Source organism: Hippoglossus stenolepis, chromosome 16 (genome assembly GCF_022539355.2).
Source record: "Hippoglossus stenolepis isolate QCI-W04-F060 chromosome 16, HSTE1.2, whole genome shotgun sequence".
Taxonomy (NCBI): Eukaryota; Metazoa; Chordata; class Actinopteri; order Pleuronectiformes; family Pleuronectidae; genus Hippoglossus; species Hippoglossus stenolepis.
Genome location: NC_061498.1, coordinates 5,616,787 through 5,644,083, shown reverse-complemented (window position 1 = coordinate 5,644,083; position 27,297 = coordinate 5,616,787). Strand labels below are relative to the sequence as shown.

The 27,297-nt window shown below is 42.1% G+C and overlaps 3 protein-coding genes across 8 annotated transcripts; all 3 read right to left on the bottom strand.

Annotated features, from left to right (window-relative positions):
* Window positions 1-524: 524 nt before the first annotated feature.
* Window positions 525-4,588, bottom strand: mcrip1 (MAPK regulated corepressor interacting protein 1). Of its 4 annotated transcripts, none has more exons than XM_035181896.2 (5): window positions 4,463-4,588; window positions 2,647-2,740; window positions 2,333-2,451; window positions 1,399-1,503; window positions 525-1,296 (listed from the first exon to the last, which is right to left on the bottom strand). In XM_035181896.2, exons 2-5 carry the CDS (start codon window positions 2,652-2,654, stop codon window positions 1,232-1,234), a joined length of 297 nt encoding a protein of 98 aa, XP_035037787.1. In that variant the 5' UTR covers window positions 2,655-2,740; window positions 4,463-4,588; the 3' UTR covers window positions 525-1,231. The 4 variants fall into 4 exon arrangements, with proteins under 4 accessions (XP_035037787.1, XP_035037789.1, XP_035037790.1 ...); XM_035181898.2 differs by having other exon boundaries at window positions 2,333-2,436; XM_035181899.2 differs by having other exon boundaries at window positions 2,333-2,436; window positions 4,476-4,575.
* A 546-nt stretch (window positions 4,589-5,134) lies between these two features.
* ppp1r27a (protein phosphatase 1, regulatory subunit 27a) lies at window positions 5,135-7,713 on the bottom strand. Its single transcript, XM_035181070.2, has 3 exons — window positions 6,935-7,713; window positions 6,635-6,785; window positions 5,135-6,029 (listed from the first exon to the last, which is right to left on the bottom strand). The coding sequence occupies exons 1-3, from the start codon at window positions 7,368-7,370 to the stop codon at window positions 5,909-5,911; spliced, it is 708 nt and encodes a 235-aa protein (XP_035036961.1). The 5' UTR covers window positions 7,371-7,713; the 3' UTR covers window positions 5,135-5,908.
* A 9,539-nt stretch (window positions 7,714-17,252) lies between these two features.
* Window positions 17,253-26,397, bottom strand: pecam1a (platelet and endothelial cell adhesion molecule 1a). 3 transcript variants are annotated; one of them, XM_035181289.2, is made up of 15 exons: window positions 26,227-26,394; window positions 26,106-26,129; window positions 24,637-24,930; window positions 23,713-24,009; window positions 23,364-23,624; window positions 22,963-23,244; window positions 21,684-21,983; window positions 21,313-21,594; window positions 20,274-20,406; window positions 20,068-20,135; window positions 19,871-19,924; window positions 19,378-19,458; window positions 19,226-19,282; window positions 18,629-18,651; window positions 17,253-17,645 (listed from the first exon to the last, which is right to left on the bottom strand). In XM_035181289.2, the coding sequence occupies exons 1-15, from the start codon at window positions 26,279-26,281 to the stop codon at window positions 17,439-17,441; spliced, it is 2,418 nt and encodes an 805-aa protein (XP_035037180.1). In that variant the 5' UTR covers window positions 26,282-26,394; the 3' UTR covers window positions 17,253-17,438. The 3 variants fall into 3 exon arrangements, with proteins under 3 accessions (XP_035037180.1, XP_035037181.1, XP_035037182.1); XM_035181290.2 differs by having other exon boundaries at window positions 17,253-17,642; XM_035181291.2 differs by lacking the exon at window positions 19,871-19,924 and having other exon boundaries at window positions 26,227-26,397.
* Window positions 26,398-27,297: the final 900 nt, after the last annotated feature.

Genomic DNA, 27,297 nt, shown 5'->3' with positions numbered 1-27,297 from the left:
TCTCACTTTTTACTCATGATAATAATAATAAAAAAAATCATAATAATAATAATAATGATGATAATAATGTCACTCTCTCACTTTTTACTCATAATAATGATGATGATGATGATAATAATGTCACACTCTCACTTCTCACTATCAACTGTGACTCTTGTGCCTTAGGGAATTTTGCTTTACAGATTCAAGCTGAGACAATTAATCAAGATAATTGATCAGCAGCTATTACGATAATCAATTGATCATATGAGTCATTTCTATTGCTGCTTCCAGCTGCTTGAATATGATTATTTGCCAATAATATTCGTTTTTTTTGTGACAACAGACTAATTATCTATGATCAGACAAAAAAAGCCAATTTTGTACATGTCAACTTCAGCTTCTTATAAGTGACACGCCAAATAATTAATCAATTAATTAGGACAAAAATAAAATAAAAACAATGATGACTTATGAATATTCATCATCTTCACCCATAGGGAAATTCACTCACAATATTTATGCAGGATCAATACGAGCAGGAGTATTGTAAAAGACTTTTATTCAACATTTTGTTTCGTTTAGGGTATGGGGGAGGGGGGGGTCACCAAGGGCAGCACACTTGGGAAGGTCTCTACTTAGTAAAGTCCATTTGAGAGCAAGAAAATTCATCTTAAAACGTTGGCCTTCTACATTGCATTTGGCTTCCAGAACTTGCCCATGAAGTGTGTATCCAATGTGACCATTTCATTACTTCTACAATAACTATCTTCCAAAACAAACTTTTAAAAAAAGACGTCAGCCCTTTCGCATTTTCCTCCAAAGTCATATAAGTAGCAGTAGTAAAGAAAACAGGGTTTGTGTTTAAGACTGCAGTCTGTTTTGTCCTGTGGAGAGTGGCAACAGTTTGTACCTCAGCATCAGATGTCAGCAAATTGTGATGAAAGTTTGCATCAGTCCCATCCACATAAACAATGTACACATGAAGATTTTGTGAGTTGAAAAACACATGAACCAAGAGAGGGGAGAGTTGGTGCTCCCTGGAATCCCAGTTCTTTTCTTCTTAGTCAGTTGGAGATGATAAAGAGAGAGACAGGGGTTGCTATGGTCCAGAGTTTAGAGACAAGCTTGGCGTTCTGTGCTAAGACTGGCCAACAGGGCTGACTTTCTGGCTGACAGAGGGCTGATGGAGGAAAAGTTCGCGAGGATAATGGGTGGAGAAAAAAAAGCGACTGGACCATCGTGAGAAAGACTAGGACTTCTTGGAGTCCTGTGTGTTGCGTTTCTTGAGGTCACTCAGGTCCACTGGCGTGAAAGCTGCAAGAGAGAGACAGTAAAGAGATGTGCTTGATTTATTTCATCCTTCAGTGTGTCAGTAAAACACAATTTACTTCACTAAGTCTTTAACTTGAAACTTACAATGTAGGTTAGGATTTGGGTTCTTCTCCACATACTCCTGTGGTCCACGGTCATTACGTTCACTATTTTGTGTTGATCTGATGTCTCTGAGCACACACTGCCAGGCTGAAGAGGAGCAAAGACAACAATGCTTTTGTTACATTTAGGAAATGTCAATCAACATTCAACTTGATGAAGGAAACTAACAAGCTCAACTTAATGAATGTGAGATGAGTAGTTTAAGCCAGTTTCACTGAATCTGACACAAAGTCCTGACACTTGCCAACTTGAAAGCCCATTCTTTAGCTCTGTTGTCTGATTCAGATACTGTAGTATATAGTTTCGAGGTTTCATTCTCAGCACTTAACAGGTTCCCTTTGAAGCTTTTGACCTCAAGTAGTCATATGGAGCGTTTTCTATGTGCAGGGCCATTTTGTTTGTTTCATGCATGCACATAGGTGACGTGATACGTCACAATGGCTTTGCATTGTTCCACTGATTTACAGGTTTCTAAACTTCCACAGAGACTAGATAGTGAGTCTTTATCCAGAAGATATCACCACCACATGGTTTCACGTCAAGATGTGCAGCAATGTCTGGCAATATTGGAGACCTCATGACCTCAAGGACAGATCAATGTGTTTTGGTAAGTAACACTTTATGCAAACTCAAGAAAATGTACGACTGTTTAGTGTGGCCTAAGGAGAGAAAGCTCACTCCCGACTTTAAGATATGATTCTACAATGTTATATTTAGGATGGACTACGATACAAATAATGTAACACATGCACACATTAATGTTATTAAAAAGGAGTCTCTTTGGTTCAGTGCATCAACAATTATATTTAAAAACAAGTCTCTAGATTTAAGCTGTAAGAGATGAGGTTACACAAGACAAATGTTTTCGTTTTAAATGAAATATTCAACACTGTCAATAAATCGTGAGTAAACTTACTATCATGTATAAAGCGCACATTTTCCTCGTGTGCAGGGGTGAAGAGCTCCCCAGTGTTAGTGGGCGATCGGGGGCTTGAAGTCCGCTTGTAACTATTCACCATCCTGGGAGCAGATGAGCTTGATAAACATGAAAACAGCAACATTAGCAGCACAAACAGAAATTCATATAATTTATCAGTTTACTGCAAACTAAATGTCAAAGGCCCAACACTGTGCATACCTATAATTACATTTGACAAAGCTACAATGACCATTGTTTAAACAATTTGAACATTTGCATGAGCACTGAAGTGCAGAGACTTTTTTACCCACCTGGTCATTCTGTTTGCAGTCTGTACTCGCTCCTCGCTCCTCTATGGTGAGTGGATGTGAAGGATACAAAGGTCTAGAAGTCCTCAACTGGATTCTTATAAAAAAAACAACAACAACAAAGACAACTTTAGCATCCCACATGATCCAATAAGCCAGTTTCTAACATTAATGTCATGTAACCAAGTACATTTACTTACAAACTGTATCTAAGTACAATTTAGTGACGTATGCAATTCACTTGAGAATATTTTTCATGCAACATTTTGGAGAGAATGCTCTTTGCTTTGCTTTAGGTACAAGTTACTTTAGAGGGAATAAAATTACAAAAGAGAGCTGAAACTACTAGTGAATAATCTATAAGTCAAATGACGGATTTACATCACTGGTAACTTTTAATTGTAAAAGGGACTCCACTTTCTCCAAATGTGGAGATCTGCTTCATTTCATTTAGAGAATTAAAAAAGAATGTAATAGTTTTGAGGTTTGAATAACAAGCTTTATGAAGGTGTCACTAATGGCTCTGGATAATTGTGAAGGCACAAAACTCATTATGTTTACAAACCAGGACAATAAACTGCTGGTTAATCCACAATGACAACAATAACTACATAAGATAGCTAAAATGCATTAGTAAGAATCTAATTAAAATGTATTACAACGATATAGAGCCGACTACTTGATTACTTGATTGATTGATTAACTGATCCAAAGAAATACAATCAGCAACTGTTTTGAACAATAATGAACATTTTCAACCAAAAATAATGAAACCCCTGAAGTTATCTGATTCCAGCCTCTCTAACGAGCTACTTTTCATCACTGTAAACTTGATATTTTGGGATATTTGGACTCTTTGTCAAACAACCCAACAAAACATGTGAAGGCATCCATTTTGGCTCTACTAAATCAGGATTATATAAAAAGTAAACCAGTTAATTATAGGCAAATTACTCAATAATGACAAAACTTATTTCATTATTACTCCTTTGTTACTATTACTTATCAGAGTTATGTGCATGTTTACGTTTAATGCTTTACTAATACTAGATTATTTACTGTGGAAGTTTTTTTTATTGTACTTAATTTTACTTGAACTTTAACACAGATGTTTTCCTTGTAAACTGTGGTTTTCATACTCAATGGTCGGATCTGAACATTGCATCCTAACATCTACATTTACATGGAGCTGAGTTAGTAGCAGCAGCAGTAAATGACTGCTAGTTAGCTCCCTGAGTTTACAGTGTTAGCTTCCTACTCATCCACATCCTCTGATGGATCGTGAGAAGTGAAAACAACCCCAGTTACAGCTCGTGGAGTGAACTCAACGTTGTTACTGTTCACTTGTATCGAAGCAGCCAGAGATCACACAGGAAATGGACGAACCGGGTTGTTGTTTACGTTTTTTTGGACTGAAGTAGCTTCAGCAGTGTTGGGAACAGGCTACACACTTTAGCCCAGTGTTGTTGACTACAGCTCCAGCTCTCACAATGAAACACAGCACCTGGTCTCTAACATCGTGTGTGATGGGTTGGGGGGTGGGGGGGGGGGCGGTCGGGTCTGTGTTTCCCTGCAGCTGCGTCCCCGGGGGGGGGGACGACAGCAAACTGGGGATCTGCTGACACGATAGTTGTGTGGGGGCTAACTTTAGCCTGCTAGCTGGTGATTTGCATTGTCTTGTCGTAACGTTAGCTTAAAACAGCTAATATTTCCACCAGCGTTGCCGGTGTAAAAAGATTCCCCAGGAGGACATTTTAACCCGGTACTGATCAAATAAATCCACCCGATAGAGAACATAGAGTTAAAATATCCAACCAACCTCTTTTTATTACCTCTCCTTTCGCTTTCTTTATTCAGAGACTGTGTTCGCCGTTAGACCTGCTAAAACGTTGCCAATGCCAACGAATCATTTCCGGGAGAGGACACGGAAGTGAAAGACCCCTCATGATTATACTGATATAATATAATGTAATATAATGTAATATAATGTAATATAATGTAATGTAATATAATGTAATATAATATACAAGAGATTATATTATTAGATAAAATAAAATAAGATATGATATGATTTAAAAATGTGTAGACAAATTACCACAATAATATACAATACAGTTTTCTCGATTAAAAAAGTGTGGAGGAGACAAACATTTTCAAAAGAAATACTATAAGTCCACCCACCTACAGTTTAGTGGTTCATGTACATTGTCTTTTCTCATTTACTTTTATTACTTTCTATTTTAATGAAAAACCTAAACGACAGAATGCTTTTTTCCATTGTTGCATTATGTTTCATGTCAGATGTGTCACATTTGTGTTTCCATGTATAACCCTAATAAAAAAAGCAGCTGCAAATACACCGGACCACAGCTGAGGGACCAAAATATTTTTGTTCCACTGTAGCATTGCATTACACATCAGAAAGGAGGATCAGGGAAAAGCTACAGTTTGGAGCGATGGCGCTTAAACAGACACACTTGCAAGTCAGTCATATGTTTATAAAAGGTTTCTTTATTTTATGAAAATGTACAAAAATAATTATTGTAGAGACAATTATAAGACTTTCATTGCTGATAATTGCATTTCTACTACGGAAAAAACACCAGCAATTCATTAGGGAAGAAATACTGCAGCAGAAGAAGTGCTTGTGCAGCATAATCTTTTTTTTTCTTCAATTCCTGACCTATCAGTGAAGTATTAACTATTAATGTGGATCCTCTCTCTGCCCAGCAGTGAGGATACATCACTCTTTGTGTAAGACACCAACGTCTAACGTCCCCAATTCAGTGCTGCAGATTTAAATCAACATGGAGGCTGCACAGTGCAACCTACCTAACTGATAAACACTAACACAGATACAGTGCTGGAAAATACACAAGGATTGAAACGAATCTAATTTTCTTCAGAGAGGATCATACGTCACGTGTCAAGACGACATTTCAGTGACACATCCTTGACCTTGTGGTACATGACATGTGAGTAAAGAATACAGACATACCACAGACACTATGAGAAATACACAAATTCACAAAATAAAGTTAAATTAAATATGACCAGAAACCGAAAGGCAGCTCAATTGAATATTGCCTCATGGCTATAATAAAAAAAAATCTCGAAGTAAGGTGTCCTACACGCCTGAAGCCAACAAACAGACCCAACATCTCACTTTACAGGATCAGTGATTGTGGCCTGAACGTTTTCGTCTGTGGGCCTGAGCTCATCGTTCTGTCGTCTCTGTTCCCGCTTGGGTCCATATGGGGGCCGGTCACACACAGCCAGTCTCAAACAGTTGGGCCAGTTCTTTGCAGTCTGGGTCGATGAGGTCTGCGGGCTTCTCTCCGTTTTCATTCTCTGCCTCTGTGCTGGCTCCTATCGACAGCAGGTAACTGTGGAGAGCAAAGTACAGGATTGTTGAAGGATTGAGGGATTCTCTTAAAACACGTAAGCATGAGATTATTTATCATTTGTTCAACTGATCTTCTTCAGTGTCTGTGTTTTATCACTGTCTTAACTCAGAGACTTCAGAATAAGACAAGTGTCATAACTTGTAGCTATAAAGCAGCTTTAAATATTGTGGATCAGTTTATGACCATCACTTCTTCCTCTGGCTATAAATAAAACAAAACATCTTGATATTTGGGTTTTAAAAATTCTCTACCCTGTTTTGCTTTATGCTGAAAACCATGTTTTGTGTATTGTGAAGGTTCAATTGTCACTGTTTCATAAATATTTTTTCATTATGTTCAGCCACTTTTAATACATACTGCCAATATTCAAATTCAAACTACTATTATTAAGAAACTACAGATATTGTTGGTTCTAGTCAGGCTGTTGTGGTCAATTAGTATTTTGGTTTCAAATCCCAAACTAAATTGTTCCTTACTATGTTAAAATCAAACTTTATTTTGCTTTTCAGAAATGAGAAGATGAAGAATGTACAGGAAATAACTTAGTCTATGTCACTCAAGGGTGAAAAAAGTTACATTATTACCGAGCAATTTCTGGGTAGCCGTCGCTGCACGCCATGTGAAGTGGCGTCCATCCGTCCTCGTCCCTCTGATGAACATCAGCGCCATATTTCACCAGCAGCTTCACCACCTCCATGTCTCCTGTCAGCACGGCTTCATGTAGCGCTGCCATACCTGCACACAAAACTAAATGAGTCCTCTGCAGCAGCAGCAAATGATGACGACATTGTTTCTAATGTTGCATCTGATTAGTTTATGGGGGTTTTGAATGTCTCCAGGGAATATTGCTGCAGTAAAGTAGAAGCTGTGGGAGTTGAACTGACCTGAGTGGAAGATTGTATCCACACGGACCTTCCTCGCCCTCATGAACCGACCGATTTGCTCCAGATCTCCCCGTCTGACAATATCCTGGAAGATGATGTCATTGGGGAAGTGCACTGTTCTCTTTGCAGGTGTGACCGGTGCGACAGGTGCAGGAGGCTCCTGTGCCTGCGTGCGACGTGTTGAGCGGTACCGTGGCTCCTTGGTATATGAAGGGATGTATGTTGGTGCACTTTTGTATGTGGACGTGTGGTATGACGGAGTGTACTGTGTTGTGCTGTACTGCGTTGGGGTGTACTTTGTCGTGGATGTGTATGAGGATTTGTACTGCGTTGGTGTGTATTGTGATGGGGTGTAGTTTGTAGGCGTGTGGTAGGTTGGTGTGTACTGTGAGGTGCGTGTGTACGTTGACGCCGGTACGTGGTAGTTGAACTTCATCCCTGCGGCGGTGGCGGCTCTGCCTCCTCCTCTGCTGTCAGTCCAGGAGGAGGGAAGTGAGAAATCCAAGGGAAATGCACCAATCCAATAAAAGAGCAGTATCCTCTGCTGTGTGTCCTTTTTGTCCTCTCCTTATTTATCCAGATTAAAGTAGCCCCGACTGTCAATCACTTTGCATAATTTAAACAAATCCTTTGCTTCTCTCCACTGTGTCCCAGTTCCTTTCTTTTAGCTCGTGTTGTCCTCTTTTTCTTGTCTGCTGTGAATTTCTCCCATCTGACTTTGAAATGGTTTGTTTGCACAGTGTGTTTGCTGCTGCGCAGGACCGTCGTCTGACCGGGCGAGTTGGACAGGACCCCTATATACCTTCTGTGGGGCTATTTTGGGGCCTAATATCCAGTGACTACAGCCTAGAAATGAGTGGCCCTTGTGCAGCTCCTCCCACTGTGCAGGCCCTTGTCCACTGACACTGCCCCCACCCCTAGATCATAAAATCTGTTGACAAAATTGTTTCTCCTTGCGTCTTGCTTGAGAAATCGTACCACATCAACATCTAAACAACTATGAGTATATCAGAGCAACAAATTGCTGGGAGGAGACTATGTTTCAAATTAATGTTTGTTGGAGGCTTTGAGCCAAAACTTATTTTGGGCTTTTGCAAAAGTCAGTTTTCTTTGAATCCAGTTGTTTTGATGCTATTGACGAGAGAGATAAATAAACAACATCCAAAAGGGACAGCACATGTTTTCATGCTTGTACGTGTTGTTGATTCGTCTGCTCACGTCATATCTAATGGCGCAATGTAATATTGATTTCCAAAACACTTTCAGTTTCATAATATATTGGAGATTCCTAGATTCCTTTTCTTCAAGTGCTCCTTTCGCCCATGTCCCTTCTTGTGTTCCCCATTGACCTTCCTCATTTGACACTTCATGCCTGCCCTTTGCATCACGACCAGATACACCAATAAAACCCCCCCACTGAGGTTACCTGTGGCAGTGCAGTCATGACCAGCCGAGGGGGCAAAGCGTGTAAATGTCACCTCTCCCTTCAGATGCCTCAAAAAAGTCACATGGTTACGAGAAACGCGGCTATTTACAACACTGAGGGTATGACCACGTGCTGCAACACACACCTTCCTAAGTTCTTGTTACCGATGACTATACGGTTAGAGGAACTTAATTAATGAATTCAACATTTTATAATGAGCAACACTATCTTTCATCATCGTGTGACAGAGCGTAGGTGCCAGTGGGGCTGTAACATTGTGATTGTCTCACCAGCTGTCCCCCAGACAGACGTCTAAGATGGGCAGAGCTGCTTTTAACCGACTCACAAAACCTTTGGAAGACGACTTGGACTGAGATGCTGCCAATGTAGCAGAGGAAATAGCAGAGCTGCCATCCTTTGGTTTTTTGTTTCTCAACACAAGTCGAACCCCTTGAGGTATATGACCTTTCGGCTCCCCCGCTGCAATTTGCATCCATTCTAATGCATAACTGCATATTCAGCTTTATTATTGATTGAATGTTGAAGACAGCACAGTGACTCACCCATCTTCACTTTTAAAGCAACATTGGTGCCCTGAAGAAATGCATAAAAACCCTGCAGCTTGCTTTGTTTCAAAATGTAAAATTCAAATTTATTTATTGAAAAGATAATGCTTTGATTCAAGCTGCTTTACAGCACGTTAACGGTTTCTTTGTTATTGTGTCATAGTCCGACACTGTGTACATTTTCCCAGCAGCAAATGATGGAGGAATTTCTCAGTGTTATGAGTTGATCCCAGCTCTGAATGCCATTGTGAATTATTATTCATCACCTCCCTGCACTACTGGTCTCTAAACGGGGGTGGGTGGGGGGGAGCAGCTTAGAGCGCGTGTCTACACAAATTGAAGTGAGAGTATTTGAATGTTCACAGCTTGAGGAAGAGACTTTTAAACGCAGCTCTCGGGTTTCACAGTGTCTTATATGGTGTGGTGGGGGTGCAGGGGCGTCCCTGAGCCACGGTGACCCTCCTTCAACCTCCACCCGCTCCTCTCCACAGCCACTTCCTCGGCAGAAGAAACCAGGACCTCAGCGTGTGGAAAATGTTTATTCGTCGCGGCTCGTTGTTAGGCCCACTCTTGGACACATGCCAGAGAGGGGTCTCGCTCGCTTCCAGCTATTCATAGTCTCACGCTGCCCCCCCCTCCCCCTTACCTACCTGCCCATTAGAGTGCATGCAATGATCTGTCAAATGACCAAGAAATCAGTCTGAAAACATGCAGGTATATGGAGCATCACCAAAGACGTCAATAATCAAAGATAGGAGAGGGAAAATTCTGATGTTATATCACCAAGGTGGCAGAACTCAAACTCCCCTCGATGATAAAACATTAAAACTGACCCAAATTAACAAAATACACACATTTTGTTATTGTTATTATTGGTTAATAAAGGTGGTAATAAAAAAGTCACGATAGATAGATAGATAGATAGATAGATAGATAGATAGATAGATAGATAGATAGATAGATAGATAGATAGATAGATAGATAGATAGATAGATAGATACCGACACCACTAACTAATTATCAACAGGATCTAGCAGGCAATCGGTTCATATGTGCTCAGAGTGATCCATGTGTTTACCTTCAGTTAAGTGTCTGGGTGGGTACGTCCAGGCCAGACCTGAAACCCAAGCCATAAGAACGACAATTTTAATAGCGGCCTGTCACAGAGGCTTATCATATGACCAAAAAGCCAGCTATGCATTCCTCACCACTCAACTGACTTGCGTGATGCAGGTAGGAGGTAGCTCGCTGACTCCATCTTCTAAAAATAAGAGAAGCATCCCGTCTGGGCACAGCACGCTATGAATGCAGGCCGCCATCCTTTTGCTTAAAAAGGTCAGTGTAGCACATGTCAGATGTATCTGTTGGAATAATCCATGTTTCACAGCTTTGTTTTGACACTTAGCAGGAATTTAAACAGAAATTTGGCACGGGTGGGGGGAAATGGAGACCGTCCATATTGCACCATATTGCACAGCCACTTCTCAGAAAATCCACCCTGCTTTCCTGGACACATGCATTCCTGTGGGGGTCAACAGGTACATTTGAACATGTCTACTCACTGAGGCCACTGCCTGGATCCCCACAGCTCCAGATAAAAGCAAGTATATCTAGTTACGGCATGCGCAGTGGGCAGGTAAAGAAGGGAGTTATAATCTAAATCAGGAGCGAGTAATCCTGTCTTTCAGTGAGAAAGAGATGACACCATGATGCCTGCTCCAGTGATGGGCTTTCCAGATCCTGTGTTTTCTTTTGTCACCCTCTGACCCAGATTCACCAGCTGCTGAATCACTGTGGTGGGACCCCTCGTTTTAAGTCTCTCTGTAAAACACTGTCTCTTTGAGCAGCTGTTCGTGCCTCACTCACTGTCCACAGTCTGGACAAGAGGAGACGATGCACTCATCCCCTCAGATGCTGTGTTTGTGCTGTGAAACTCACCATTAGATTAAATGGGGCTCAACCAGCACAGGCATTTTCCTGTCTCTTGCAGACGGTCGTCTGCACCAACAGTAAAAGTAGATGTAGAAAACGTTTGTATTGCCTCAGCTGCTAAATCAACTTCTTAGCCCTCATTGCAGAACTGGGAATCAACATTATATCATAGTATTAAACCAGTAATTTAATTTCCAATGTACACAATAGATAGGATAAAAATGTATTCATCCTACTTAGTGGATGTGAATTCACAACACAGCAGCACATGAAAGTAGCAGCGCAAGGGGAAAATATATTACAAATATGGATAAAAATAGAATTATTATATAAAAAAGTAGAGAGTGAATGAATGAATGAGTAGTTGAATTGTCCAGACTCTGGGAAACGTGTGTAGTCATTAATAGACATTAATCCACTGTACATGTATGGAAAGTGGCTTAAGGTCTCAAGTGCGGTAAATTAAAAGCAGCCATGTGTCCATGGTGTCTGCACAAGCCTCCAGTCTGCTAGAGTTACACTGTCTGCTCCCACAATGCTCCAGTGTGGAGGACATTCCTGTCATAAAGTCTCACCAAACCACAGAGTGTGAATCCGAGATGTATTATCACACATCATCACACGAATGATTATTTCTACAGTGAGGGGTGTCGCCATCCAGATATCAAATCATGTAATGTTGATCTTGCATGTTCCAGATGATCACGTATGTTTCTTCGCTCTGTGGTGATGTGAAAAACGCAGCATCTTCTCCATATATTTTCTTTTGTACATTCTGTGCGGACGTCAGTGTATCCATCAATGTGTTGCTACGGCACATGCACTCCTCCTTAGAAAGAAGTATAATAAGAACAACTACACTTGTGTGGCTGCAGCTGTGCCTGTACATGTCTGTGTACGTGTCTGCAGAGGAGTATAGCTGAGGCTCGACTGAGGCCTTGAATGCAGCGGAGAGAGGCCTCATGTCCTTCTGGTGAAGTCACTTAGACGACACTCATGTCCTACGAGTTGCTTTGAGACAGAGGATCATTAGAAACCTTCAACACCATATATGTATGTTACAGTGTCATCATCGATACAGCAACACCAAACTTTATTCATCCTAAATCATTTCAACCAAGAAATGCAAATTCTTCCCATAATTTGTTTTTCTCTCCATGTAATCCAACGAACAACTAAAACAGTAAAAGTCTAATTTTATTGAGCCTCATGCTCGTAGTGGATCCTCACACACAAGTAGCAGGAGGTGAATTCATACACAAACACTGTGAGTCCTCACAAAGAGCAAAGAAAGCAGATTAGAGAAGTCGGCCAAAAGTCAATGGATCCACTTGCTGTTGAAAATGAGCCTGACTGACATCTGTGCCCCCCCCCAACACACACACACACACACACACACACACACACACACACACACACACACACACACACACACACACACACACACACATGTCACGACCCTCGTGGTTCCTGTGCCTCTGGACCCTTAAGTTGCTGGACACTCCCAGTCATGAGCGCATAGTTTCCACAGGAATTCATCTATATTCATTACCACTGACTGAATGAATACGTGTCTGTATTTGCTTTCACATCATGCCATCTTTTAAAATTCAGTATGGTCCACAATCTGAATTTAGTTAAAACTCTTTATCTATTCAAAGCATTTTTACCTGAAAATTGCAATGATTTACTTCATAATATCAGCAGCACACGGACAGTCAGTGTTTTGGGTTTATTAATTGATTCCTTTATTATAGATGGAAAAAGTTTGCAGCCACTTATGTCTGAATTAGAAACCAGCTCTTCAGTACTGACAGTACTGTCAAATAAACACAAGGGGGACTTGACATCTCCACACTGCGGCCAAAATAACAGGTCGTCCCTCATCTAACCTCAACTCTACGGCCATTATACTCAGATTGCAACCTCAACAACACACAATCACTCACCCACTCAGCTGCCACTTTAACATAATGGCTACAGGTACAGGTCAATAATGTGCAACAGGACCCGCTTCAGCAAAAGCCTGCTACCGGCAGCCATAGCAGCACTTAAGAAGACATCAGGTTTCATAAAGATGCTCTTGATTGTTATTGCTGTTCATGTTTCCCCTATCGAGGACAACGAATCCTCCAACATCCATTATCTGTGCAGCTTCGGGGTTACCAGTATATCGCAGGGCCAACATACAGATACAGACAACCATTCCCAATACGATCAATTTAGAAACTCCAATTAACCCTAATCTACCATTCAAATGGATGAACATGCAAACTCTACACAGAAGGATCTCAGCTGAACCGAGATTCAAACCGGGAACTCTCTTGCTGTTTATGACAGTGAAAACAGTAATATGATATCTTCTGATGGGTCGAGAGGAGCTTTCTTAAGTTTGAAAAGTCAGGGTCAACATTAGTGCAGCTCGATCCAAAGGGAATGCAAATCATCTGTGGTCAGAAGGAGGTGTTGTTGCATCAGACAGCTGCAGTAAATGATCGTGTTTACTCTGTTTGATGATCTCAAATAAAACTAGTATATATACTTTTGAATATATCACTATTTGGACGGCCTACACAGTGACAGGTGCAGACTGGTGGTGGTGTATGAGCTCTGCTCTCCCGATGGAAGTGTAAATGGCTTTTTTGTCCCAAGCGAAATATAATTGTTCACGTAAACACTGGCAGAGCATTTGAACCCAGGCCCCCCCCCCCCACCTGACTACTCGTAAACACTGTAATATTTTCCAGTGTCCCTTAAAATCCAGAATTTTAAAAGGGCTTCCAGTACGGCCGTGAATACATTGTCCCACGGGAAAGATCCAGGCTTTTATAGACTCTTTAGAATAGATATCAGTATGTGGCTCCATTGAAGACAAAGGGGAAAAAAGGTTCTCCCCCATTGAGGGACGCTGTGGCTGACATTGACCGTGTGTAAAGAATGCTGCGGCGCTAAGAGTTAAAGGCAGTAAACAGGAGCCGCAGCTGTCCGGGACACACTGAGAGGAGAGGGCTCAGACTTAACGCGGAGCAGGACCGAGGCTGGGTGACTGTTTGTGCAGGGATAGGGTTACCTTGACTGGAGCCTCCCTCCATGGAAAAGCAGGTCAGAGGTCAAAAGTTGTACATAATTTGTTGATGCTTGATTGCACAATGAGGGGGATGTGGTTCAGTCTGGGAACGGTCAGTGTTTAACGGAGGAGAGGATGTGTGCCCAGTGAACCTCCTGCTGCTGGGACCAGGTTGCACAACGTTCTGATGAATTCATTTCCCGGATCTGCGAGAGCTTAAGCAATTAAAGATGGAGGACATGAAACAGGTCGACTTACTTAACCTACCCTTCGCTTAGCATATGAAGGACAGTGAAGTATTTCTCTTTCACACAAAGGTGTGCCTGGGCTGTCTTTAGCCTGCGGCCTCTATGCAGCACACCGACATGTGGCTGCTTGACAATGACAAGAATAAAAGATATATTGCACGCGTGTGTATGTTCTGTATGTCAGTGATGCCAACTTCAAAAATGACATCTACCTCTTGGTCTTTACTTCAATATTTCCTCTGCACAGCACATGTGTCAAATGCAGCATGAAACGTAGAGTCATGTAAAACTCCTCTGTAGTAAGACTGATGTATTAAGCTGCTTCCAGACAGGCACTGACATGTTGAAGTCATTTCTAACACGCAATAGATGCAAAATTTAAAGAAAACCCGAACTAGAAAATATACAAATATCTCAAGATGGAAAAACTGTGTCATACACAATATATGTTCGCTAAACAAACACACGTGATCTCCTCCTACGTCCTCACCCGACCGGAACATGAACCTGCTCCGACATCCTTCAGAGTTCAAGTCTGAACATGACTTTATTCACTGGGTTTCCGACCTGAGATGTTTTCTACTGCAGTTACTCACATGCAATGTCCCAGCAGCACGACTCTTTAATGAGCTCTGCACCGGGATGAGAAATGGCTCGTGAAATACCACCGTCCTGATAAATAGCTCTGTGGATACCAAATTAGTTTTAGTTTTAAGGCTTGACATTGAATTCAGGTCATGATTTGCATATGGTGTAGACTGATTCATATTATAAAGCAAATTTAAGATTCGTTGGGGCGGCACAGTGGTGCGGTGGTCTGTGCTGTCGTCTCTCTGGACTCGACCGAGCAGGGGACCTCCTGTGTAGAGCCGGCAGCCTGCCCTCCTCGTAGGTTTCCTCCAGGTACTCCGGTTTCCCAGAGTCCAAAACATGCAGGGCAGGTTACTCAGCAACTTCTTTTGCCTGTAGGTGTAAATGTGAGTTTGAATGGTTGTCAGTCTTTTCTTGCTTCTCGCCCAGCGTCATCTGGGATTGGCACCAACCCCCTCACGACAGTTGGTTTTCATGTAAAAATGTGGAGGCAGCTGAGAAACAAGTGGACAGAGTATATTCACAAACTTAGCCCATGACACCTGCTATAAAAGATTATTAAATTAGAAGATGTCAGCGCCAGCGAACGTACAAGCAATGTGTGCACAAATAGGAGGCGTTTACATGAGATCTGGACAGATTGGTCTCCTGCAACATTTAGATAACGTTAACTAGTGGCTGTGAGACAGTGAGGTCATGCTCTCTCCTGATGGGCCATCACCAAGAAAGGAGAGAACGCAAAAACACACACACGGCTGTTTGATATTTTTGCACCGTGAATTAAAAGATAAGCACGTCTCAATTTATTCTTAATGATCTCCAACACGTCTGAGCCTTCCTTCAGGAAAAACCAAACCACCATCGGGTCACAGGGTTGGACCACTTTGATTCCTGTGCAAAATTATTATGTATAATGAAGTAATTATTATAATGAGAAGTGAAAGTACATTTGAGATAAATACATGGTGACTGGAAACATCTCGACAACTCAAAGGTTCCTCTGCAGGAAGACGAAAGATGAGGTCGACATAATGACCTCATTGCTGCATCTGAAGACCGCAGCACTGGCCGCATAAGGCCAAGTCAAAGACAGGATATTCCCAGAATGCATTTCACAGGGGTCAATATGCTAATTTTAGCGCAGCGGCCAATGGCAGTGCAGGAGTCCTGCTCCAGATACAGACGGGGGTGGATCAGGTTACGTGGCGGAGACATGAACAGCGTACTTGAAGTAATGAAAAGCGGACGGAGCACTAGGCCCATAAGTCTCATCTATCACTTATACCATATGCACGTATAACGAACCCCTCTACACTGCTGCCACCACCATGATCATGTGACTGTACTACATGCTGGGGTGGGTGTGCGTGCATTCTTGTAAGATGAATCCTAAGACTCCGTTAAGTTAGATGACCTCACAGGTCATAATTTTTGGGAACGGTAGTAAATCCACGATCTTCTCCCTGTCAGAACGGTGACGATCTGACGACGAGCAGCACCATCCAAGGGCAAAGTGTGCGGTGCTCAAAATGACCCACGGGAACACACTCTCCTCTGACCTGCACGTTTCTCACACTGTTTTTCGTCCTCTATTTAATGACTTTGTGGTTTTGTCTCTTTGGTCCCTAAAAGAATATATAATCCCTGCAGGTTGAGGTTATACTTTTCATCTGACCTCTGTCTAATCATTCCCCAACAGCCTATTTCTAACAACCCTGCTTTTACATCTGTGATATTTTTGTAACGGAGATGATGCTGTGATTAATGTGTGATTAATTAACCACGAGCGGACTGAATTGCAGTTCTGTGCAGCGAGTGTAAGTTTTCCTTTTGGCACGTCGGAGCAGAAGCGAGATCTATTCAAAGATGCCTGCGAGGACGCCACAAAGGCCAAGAGGCACACATGTTGGCATACAAGAGCTCGGGGGGCGGTGGGAATGGTGCCAACCCTGGAAATGTTGTAACACTGGTGGGGTCACATATTGTGCACGCATTCACGGAGACTTAGCAGAATTTAGATGAGAAAGCTCATATAATGTAGGGGCTGGTGGAGGAGGAGAGATCTGTGAGCTGGAAAAGAAGACACAGATACAGGCAGAGAGATAATGAAGATGAGCTCTTCATCTGCAGGCCTGTCCATACGTTAGCCGGTGCTAAGAATGGAGATGAAAGCGTTGCTGGTGGTGAGGCTGCTGGTGTCAGATGTTACAGATTCCCACATGGGAATTTAAATGCAACCTTTAATCTTTACTGCATATTGCGTTTGCACAGGCAGAATAAACCAAGAACATTTCAATGACATATCTCCACTTCTGAAAAAGGGATGACTGCAGTAGTCATGCTTATTCTCTATTGAAAATTACAGGCTGTATAAAATGATTCTCACCATTCATTCCAAACACAGTGTTATTTGCAGCAGCCTAGTTAGAGTCTGTGGAAGAAGGATGTAGATTTGAAGGTATTTTTCTTGTGAAAGAAAGAGAAACACTTTACAAAAACATTTTATTTGCCCTCCAGAGCAAAGCAGGTGAATTTACAGGGTGGAGTGTTTCTTTGCAAAGCTTTACTAAAGTACATTGTGTAACTACACGTCGTTTCTTAGTGTTGTTTCAGAACAATTTACTCCAGCTGGATAAATAAGGGAATAAATATCCTTGTTGCCCAGTTTTCAGTCTCATTCTCCTTGGTCAGCAATGTTGGCGTCGACACTGACAGGTACGTCCACGTGGTCATGCTGAACAGGTCCGTCCACGTGGTCTTGCTGGACAGGTCCGTCCACGTGGTCTTGCTGGACAGGTCCGTCCACGTGGTCATGCTGGACATCTTGGTCACGGTGGCGATCTGTATCATGATTCAGATCCGCATATTCTACTGACCCCTGCTGATAGGGGACAAAAAAAATGAAATATGAGGCTCATGTGAAGAGAGTTGAACACAAGGTTACTACACGACACTGTTTCCTGTGTCTATCAGCATGACAGAGTGGCTCCTTGTAATTAACCGTCCGTGATTGATAACATCACCTCAGCTCGTTCACCTAAATGAACAAAGTAGTGATGGATTAACAAGAACAGTAACAGTTTTAGAATTTCTTGTGCATTTGCTGAAAGGTTTACAGGAAACATAATTATAATTTGGAACCAACTAAACCAAAGACAAAGCTCTAAAGGTCTAACTTTAGTTGGTCGACAATAAAAGCCGCTGTTCATAAGGATTATGGACGTTTTTGTTGATATCATTATCACATATATAATGTTTGTTGAATGTCTGTAAATAGCTTATATGCATAAAGCTGCTGTGAGTTGACTAAAAGACTGTAAGACACCAGTATGACACAGGGACTTACAAACTAAATATTAAAGTTTCTTTATGTTGTTTCTCAAAACCGTCTCCACCTGCTAAATCATCTTTCAAATACAGTTTTCGATGTTGGCTTCCTGTAAAAAACACTACAGTGAAATGTGTATATCATGTACATAATCTGCATTTATTTTTGAATTCTCTTGCCTTTTTACCTCATTCTGAGCTGCCTGCTGCTGTAACAACTACATTTCCTTGGTATGTGGATCAATAAAGTTTGATCTTATCTTATCTTATTAAATTACATAATTGGTGCCAAATCACGTGATTGTTTCCGGGACAGTTCCTTTGTAATTATTCGTAAACTATCATGAATTCATGATGCTGGAAAATAAAGTTTCTACACTCTCAGTTATCTGTGTGCATAGAAAAAGAACTGACACCAGAGTTTCAGTTTATTGTACTGTGTCTGTCCATGAGAGGTCACTCTGAGCAAAGACACAGCAGATTCACGACTGTGTGTTATGTGGATGCACTGAATATGACACGTGTGCTGCTACTTACACCATCAGTCTGATCCGGGACACCTGCAAAAACAAAGCCAGAGGACAAACTCAGGAAACAAGGAGTCTGAGGGCTCGCAAACTCATCAGCACTAACGAAACCAGGGAGATTATCACATCTGTCACAGTATTATTTATATGCCAATAAAGTCTCTTCCTATGAGCGAGCATGTTGCCAGAACACAAAAAAACAACCCAGACGTTATGTTCTCCTTCACTCCTGCTGCCTCACTGTGTGACACATAATGACGTGTACAGAGCCAGGAGCCGTTAGGAACCAATGACCGAACAATGGACGAGAGTTTCCCTCTGGAGCATCAGACAATGGAGCGCGTTGCTCTGTCTGAACGGATGTACCCGCTGTTTCTCTCTGATTGTAGGAACAGGAAGTTCTCTTTGATGAAAGCAGGAAGTGGACACCTGGCGAACGGGCCTTCTGTGTTCATGGGACATTCTTTCACCAACAATGCCGATGTTTACAAACGGAGCCGATCCCGTTTCCTGGTGCCGCTCTTTTTTTTCAAATGGCAGCCTGTGACCTGATTTCTCTCAGAGCGTAACAAGGGGGTTGGAATGAAGAGCAGGATGTCAGTCGTACCTTGCATGGAGTTCCTCACTTCGCTGTACACCGTGTCCGTGCCCTTCTTCACCGGAGCTAACGCGGAACAAACACAGGAATACTTCGGGTTATGTTCTTAGGGTCGGGTTGAATTAACGATAGATTATAATAATGCTCTGAGGTAAACTCACCTCTATTAGGATCTGCCTCGCCGATATTCACTTCTGTGTATTGAGGTGCGGTAGCAGGCTCACTAATCTGGTCATCGGACTCTGCAGCACAAAGTTCATTGCATTTCATATTATTTAAAAAAAAAGAAGAAAGAAATGTTTGGCAGGTGAAAATCTATATCCCTCTTATTGTTGACAGTTAATTTTGACCTACACCCCCAATAGTAATAACTATTAATGCACATTTCATTGGTGAAAATAGTCCCAAACAAATGCATAATTTACTTCTGTAACATCTGAGTTGAGTAAACACAACAGTGCTCAGCTGTTTAGTGACTTATCCCGATGTTCCATGAATACATAAATAATGTATTTGTGACCAATTTTTAAAGGCTGTGTCTTATATGCTGAGATATTGAGAAAATCTTTCACAATAAGATGAACGGACTCATATTTAAATTAAAAACATGTATAAAATTAAAAACAATTGGTCTGTCCAGTCTCTAATACCCACCAGAGCCTGATACATGTTCACTCCAAACACTTTTCCCCATAATTCCCGGTGTAACTACACAGAGAGAACAAGAACAACACCAGCTGTTGAGTCAGTACAATCTAGAACAAGTGGCATTAAACAGAAGAGGGACATTTTTAAAATGAGTTTACTTCAGCACAGTTTGCTGTTGCATTATCAGCAGAAGAGGTTTTTACCATTTGCAGCCTCGTTGACCTCCGCCTGGGTGAGACTCAGCCGCTCTACTTTGGTGCCGGCTGACTTCCTACGACGAGGTGGACACAAAACCACAATCAGCTTTTTTCAAACAGGAAGCTCTGTGGGAGTCAAAACACTTCTTGTACCTCATTACTTCACCTTTAGAACAAAGAGATTTTTGATAAGAACAAGAACAAGAACTCACACTGACAGATCGCCTGTTCTCTTCCTCCCACATACAAGGAGACGTGTTTTAAGGGCGACAACGAGGACCAAGGCCAGTACGAGCAGAATGCAGAGGCCTGCAATCAGACCTTTCTTCCAGTGGGCCAACTTCACTGTAGGGACACAAATATTTAAATTATTATCATGATTTAAATATAAAAAACTAATTTCCAAATCTTCTCACAAAACCTCAATATCTTCAGCTTGTACCTTTCACAAATATATGGTATATAATAATTTCATTAACATTTAATTGCTGTCTTTGATATAAGGTTATATGTACTATGTTCGCTGCCACTAGATGTCGCACTAGCACCAGCATCTTGGACCAAAATGCTTTATCGGTGTTGCTAAGTCAAATAAAAGTGGCCACAGCTAAATAGGCAGCTGCCATGTGGACTGGTAAAATGGATCAATTGCATCTCACAGGTCAGCGCCTCCGTTTGAGATACTTCGGTCGGAAAACGTTTGTTTTTAAAGGTTCCGTGTGTGGGATTTGGTGGCATCTAGAGGTGGCGTTGCATATTGCAGTAACTGAATACTCCTTGCATCACCCTCCCCTTCAGAACATGTAGAGGAAACATGGTGGAGAAACATGGTGGACTCAATGGAAGAGCACCCACTTCAGATCCAGGTATAAAGGGCTCATCGTGGCAGATAGCAGCTTGTTAGCTTGGCTACATCATAAGTGTACCGGTGCTGTGTGTAGGCCATAGACTGTGTAAAAATTAGGTGTAGATGAATTGTTTCTGCTTTAACAACACTGTTAAAAGTTTACATTGTTTGAGTGGCTTCAAAGACATTTAACGTAAAAATTTGCTTGGGGCCATTTTGTTTCATAAACATGGAGGGCGAGCTGTTTACCAGGAAACCAGAGCACCCTGACACAACAAGATAATAAACCATTATTCCTCTTTACAATAATACAATGAATCTTATCTCTTGTTTTCAAAAAGTCATCACACAAGGACAGATGTGCACTAACATCATCACTGCTGTTAACTGAGGACGAAACCCACCTTTAATGCTGACAGTGGAACTCCGCTTGGTTTCGTTAGCTGGGTTGGTGATCTCACAGTAGTAATCCCCTTTGTGCTCTCGCATGACATTGCGTATGAAGTACGATTCCTCACGTTTGTTTGAGTTCTCTGAAGCAAGAGCGCCCGCTGTCTCGGCGTGATACCAGGTGAACGTTATGGGAGGACTTCCACTCTGGACAGAGCAGGTGAGGGTCAAGTCCTGCCCCTCCGAGACGTCCCCCATGCTGGGGTCTATTGAAAACTGTGGTATTGTCACAGGCTCTGCAGAGAGTAAAATCCCTATTAGACTTGCATCGACAATGTTTTTACATTAGTTCAAATGATTGTCATTATTCCTGCATCCAACAAACCTATGACGTTGGTTGAATCGAATAGCTGCTGCACTGATCCCACCATGGGAGGATGGTTCTGACTGTTCCTTGCGTGGCATATAAAGTTGTTTAACTCCAAGCTCTTAAAGATGATTGGTGGGTTAAAGAGGGCTTGTTCTCCCGGTTTGCTCACCCACCTCTCTCCAATTACCTTTCGAAGGCCATGTAGGGTGTACTTGATGGGCAGAGTGCCAATGTCACTGTGACAGAGCAGCTGGAAGCGCTTTCCCAATACAAGCGTACCCCCCACCACGCTTAGCACGGGCTTTGAAGGAAGAACTGGGGATAGAGATAATTAGCCAGTTAGTCAATACAACATAACAAACAAGATGCAGATGAACAAAACTTCACTTACATCTAGTGAAAAAATGGTTCAAAGTTTGATACAAGTGTTTTTGCTAGTTTAAGACACAATTGTAATTTGACCTCCTAGCGCCTGTTGCAGGCGCTAGGAGGTCAAGGTGCAGGCACATCTAGGTTTCATGGGAGGTGGCAGTCTGACTGATTTACTGCATGTTACAACACAATTAACGAATTATGATTAATTATGACACTTTTGAACCATGTACCTGGTGCAGAGGTAATTTATTCATCATGAAACAGGCAAAATTTGATTATTTAGATAAGCCCTAAAAGCACTTTCACTACGCACCTTAGATCATGATCTTAGATCATTAAAATTAAGCCCTAAGTGTCTTCTGCCATGCTAACATCACTTTGAGCCTGTAGGCACAGTCGGAGCAAAGCTAAAATGATGTTGTTATGTATGATGCTTGTAAAAGAATTCCCTCCTTTTGTCATTCTTTCATTAGGTCTATTGGTAAGAAATTATCTGTTGCTTCATCTTAGTTTACTGTATGCTAGCACTTGCTAATTAGCACTAAACACAAAGTGAAGCTTTCGGCTGATTGGAATCTCATTGGTTTAGCAGGTGTTGGTTAACTGAATGACTGACTGATGATATCACCGGATGAAAAGTCACAATCATCAATGCGATTACAATTCATCCTCAGAAGATCAGGAAAGTCAGAACTATGTTTCAAGACAATCCAATAATTCTAAACACATTTCAATTAAAACCTGGTTGTGGCTCTAAAGTAGACGTAAGGGGAGCAATTAGGGTTCATCATCTGGGAACCATGAATATGTGACTCCATTGAGTACATTTTGATGGTGATGTTTCACACACAGTCGTGAATCTGCCGACAGACAAACTGTCTTCTATAAAGGTCCATAGAATTGTAATTTCACGACTCACCTTTTGCTTTAACAACAAGCGCTGGGCTCTCTTTTTCAAAATGTTCTGCAAGATAAGAACTCCGGGCTTTACAGGTGTAGTTGCCATTTCTACTCGCGTCTGCCACAGTGGTGTACGTCTCTGAGCGGATGACCTCGACGTTATCTTTGTAGATGGTGAACGCCATGGTTTTGTGGTTGATCCGCTCAGGAACGTAAACAGTGACAGAGCAGGTCAGTTTGATGCGGTCACCCTCAAATATGTCAAGAGGCTCCATAGTCAGGCGTGGCTTTGAAAACAGCTCTGTTGGGGTCAGACAACAAGAATTAACCATGACGCAATCTTTATACTGTACATGTTGTATTTTAAACGTAAGATAAGAGGACATATTAGACATTTCCTCCCAGATTTCCAGTACTTGCCTTTGACTATGATTTGTTGATAGGTTTCTTTCTGCACATTGCCCCACTCTGCCTTACACACAAGCTCCCCTGAGTCGCCGTCTTGCGCTGTGAAACGGTGATTGAGGCTGACCAGGGCTTCCTTGAGGATCCTCCGGTCCCTCGTCAGGAACACGTTAACGTCTTGCAGTGAATTCACCACTTTGCAGACGACCTCTATGACGTCACCCTCATAGACGGTAGGAGATGGCAGCACGTTCATGATCGGGGAAATTTGAAGTTCTGCAAAACACAGCTCAGAGTCAGTCACACATCGTTCCTCTGTCAATCTGAGCTTTTCTGGGTGATGTAACAACTCTTTTTGTATCACCTGTGACTATCACTTGAATCTCAGTGCTGTGGTTGGAGTGTCTGGTCCCAGAAACCAAATTGATCTCATAGTTGCAGTACAGGAAGTAGTCTCCGACGTGTCTCAGGACAAGCGTGGTCTCTGATGTGTTACCTGTGGCTGCGACCTGCTTCATCTTCTGAGGCTCTTCGTTTCCAAATCTCTGGAAAAAACTGAATATGAGGGACCCTTTCTCATCCGGAGCACTGCAGGTGGCTTTGAAGTCATCACCCTTGTACAAGGTCCTCTTACTCAGATACAGGACGGGGGTCTGCAGGCCTGGAGAGGAGAGGAGAACCCAGTAGGACAGTGGAAAGCAAAGCCATTACTCCACATACTGATACTGGCTCTTCAGATATAACAGTACACGTTCATAAGCTGCCTGGTATGATGAATGTATCAAAGCTGGATGTGCGAAAGAACCCTGTATTGCCAAAGAGAGAGAAAAAGAAGTGTGGTTTTGAGTGTGATAAATGTGACAGTTTTTGTGTGCTTTGCCACATTCATTATAAATAACTTATATTATTATTTTTGAAACAATGATTCTAAGTAAATAAGGTTGTTTTGAGTCAAAAACAGGAAATTTAAAAACATGTTTTTTATGCCAAAAGAAATTCTGACATCCAAAATTTAAACGTCAACAGCTGTAACGCAACATTTCAGCAGAAAGTATCTTCTATCATGCTTTGTGAAAAATGGTTTGCAGTAATATGAATTATTGGAATAACATACCACTGGTTTAGATAAACCGAGCCCCCCCACCCATCTATGATGATGAATGGAATTTTATTACCTCTTTAGATTACACTACAGTAACCACACCAGACAAAAGCAATTATGACAAATAAAACTAATAAAAAAAAAATCATGTAATATATTGTGCCAAGTTGTCCACTCCAGCTTTACCTGTGACGTCGAGCTTTTGGATGAAACTTCTTTTGCTCTTGTCTTTAACCGTGACCAGACATTCATAACTTCCAGAGTCGGCGGCCCTGGCCGGGTTGAGTTTGTACTCGACTTTGTTTTCTGTGGTGATAGTGGTGTGGATGGGAACGTCGTCCTGTTTGAGCTGGAAAGTGTGCGTCAGGTTCGGGAGGTTTTCGCTACTGACGCTGACCCTGCAGTGGATGGTCACTGGTGTCCCGCTCTCAACTGTGTTGCTGGGTAGGACTGTGAGGCCGACGCCATCTATAATGTACGCTGCAGGTTCCACACAGACACACAAACATGTTACAGAGAAATATTTTAACGTCTCCCTCATGGAAAATCAACACAAAAGACCGAAGCAGTAACACAATACAGAACTCAGGGTGTGTTATTTTTTGCACAATAAAGGCAAAGTGGCTCCCTTGCCCTCTATGTGCTGCACACAGTAAGTAGGAGCTGCCAAAGGAAGGAAAGAGCTTCAACAAACAGCATCTGACCCTTTTCCTCCCCCAGGGAGCGCTGTGTTGATTTATCGCTCCTGTGCTCTCCCTCAGCAACAACAACACGGTGTAACCTGCCTCAACAGCCACCAAACAATCACTTAGTCAACATCCTCAAAGTGCCGCTGCTGGTTTGGGCGCCAGGCTCAGAGATGTGGAGTCACTGAGGCAGAGAATGGCTGGGCCTTCCTCAGCCACTTTACAAAGAAATTATACGTAGACTGAGAAAGGGCATTCTTGACATTAGAAATATTACTTTTATAAAATAATCTTCCAATTAGCTATCTATTTTTCTTCGGGGAAAACATAGATATACCACCATGCCGCCCTTATTCTCTAGTCTTAATGCAACTGTTTCATCTGCATAAAACTGTGTAATAATGATAATTCACCGGGTTATGCACCTGACTATTTCTAAAATTACTTAAAACCTCAACAACAGACGTTATGTTAATCAGAGAACTTCAGAGGTGATTTGTTTAACTTTGGACCTCGACACAAGAAAATCAGCTGCATCCTCCTGTTTTCAGTTTTTATGCTAAACTCAGCTAACCAGCAGCTGGCTGTGGCCTCATTGACTGGACAGACATGAGAGTGGTGACAATTGTCTCATCGAGCACTTTGCACAAAGTGTATTTCTCAAAATGTTAATTTATTCATATAACACGTCATATCATTCTCTATAACCACCTAGTTAGGAATTCCAGATTATTCTCGTAAGCAAAGAGTTTGAAAACTATTAAAGAAGCGAGTTGAGCGTAACACAACGCACATTTTCTTTATCAAAAACAACGACAAAAAGACAAATGTGTGAGGTATAAATAGCTTCTTGTCTAATACAGCGAGGACATGGTGACCTCAAACTGTCTCAACACTAAAGAAACCCTGGCCCACACTTTTCCAAACAAGAAACAGATATATAGATGTACAGTACGCAGTTATACTTACATCCCTGTCCTCTGGCCAACGGGGCTGTATTTGGAAAAAAGGAGAAAACAAACAAACGTCAGGATCAGGAGATAAGTTGCTGAAGGAAAAAGCTGAAAGCAGCACAACAGTGGGTCCTTACACAGGTGCAGGAGGCCGGTGAGAAGCAGCAGCAGGTTGGGGGGTCTGGAGTCCATCCTGACCGATGGTGGTTCACTGCTGGGAGTTTAAAATACGGCTGCAGAGGGACGACGAGACAGGGGCAGCAAAGGGCCGCGAGAAGAACAGGGGAGGGCCGGAGGAAGTGAGAGGTGGAGTGTGAGGAAGAGAAACTCTTTCAGTTTGTGTGGTAGTGCAGTGGGGGATGATGGGGGGTGGACCTCGTCTTATCATACATACTCCTTGCGCTGCTTGACTGACCAGGAAATGGCTGCCACTTCCTCAGGAATCAAGCATTTTCATTGTTTTTATTAGTGTACGAGGGAGGAGACATTTCAACAGGCTTTTAGAAACCTCCTGTGCCCTCCTCACTTTTCTCTCTCGCATGGATCCGGTCTGGAAGCTTCTTACATGATTTAACACCTAATGATGAATGACACACATCTACAGACACGTCTCTACATGTGGTTATATCAGAGATTAGACTGTTGCTTTTGCAGCTATAGATCCAAAACAACCAACACTGAGAATTATGCACCGACCTAAAGGCTGTTCTCTACCCACGAGCTCACCTCTTAAATTGTTAATATCATCTGCAGTTTTCTTTTTACTGGGCTGCAGGGATTCCGGCTGAGTAATGATACAATCTCTTATCCGATATTAAGTGTAAAATCCAAACACACACTGTTTTGACAACACCACCTTACACCGCGTGTTTAATCCTCTCTCCGGCGCTCCGTATACCCTCTTGTAAAAACTGAGAGATGAAACTATGATGGAGCCTCTGAATCATTTATAGGCTACAAACTAAGATCTTAGCAGCTGCCAGACTTTAACTGCAGAGAGTGTAGTGATGATTTATAAATGATGTACACACAGAAAAAGAAATCATCAAGTGTTTGGGAGATTTATGGAGAAATACACAACGTAGGGGAGAGTCAGATTTAATTATTATGGTCTCAGTCCCTCCGAGTTGATGAGATTCAGACTTGTGACGTGACAGCGGACAGGTTATTCAAGCTTCTTACAAGAACTCAACTCAAGTGAGATCACA

Coding starts and splice junctions, on each gene's coding strand:
- pecam1a (XM_035181289.2), bottom strand. CDS start 26,281: ATGGACTCCAGACCCCCCAACCTGCTGCTGCTTCTCACCGGCCTCCTG. Junction 24,010..24,636: donor CCAAAAGCTCGACGTCACAG/GTAAAGCTGGAG, acceptor TCTCCTCTCCAG/GCCTGCAGACCCCCGTCCTG. Junction 18,652..19,225: donor AGTGAGGAACTCCATGCAAG/GTACGACTGACA, acceptor TTGTTTTTGCAG/GTGTCCCGGATCAGACTGAT.
- ppp1r27a (XM_035181070.2), bottom strand. CDS start 7,370: ATGAAGTTCAACTACCACGTACCGGCGTCAACGTACACACGCACCTCA. Junction 6,786..6,934: donor GGATACAATCTTCCACTCAG/GTCAGTTCAACT, acceptor TTTTGTGTGCAG/GTATGGCAGCGCTACATGAA. Junction 6,030..6,634: donor GGCTACCCAGAAATTGCTCG/GTAATAATGTAA, acceptor TGCTCTCCACAG/TTACCTGCTGTCGATAGGAG.
- mcrip1 (XM_035181896.2), bottom strand. Junction 1,504..2,332: donor TGTGCGCTTTATACATGATA/GTAAGTTTACTC, acceptor GCTCCTCTTCAG/CCTGGCAGTGTGTGCTCAGA. Junction 1,297..1,398: donor CCCAAATCCTAACCTACATT/GTAAGTTTCAAG, acceptor TCTCTCTTGCAG/CTTTCACGCCAGTGGACCTG.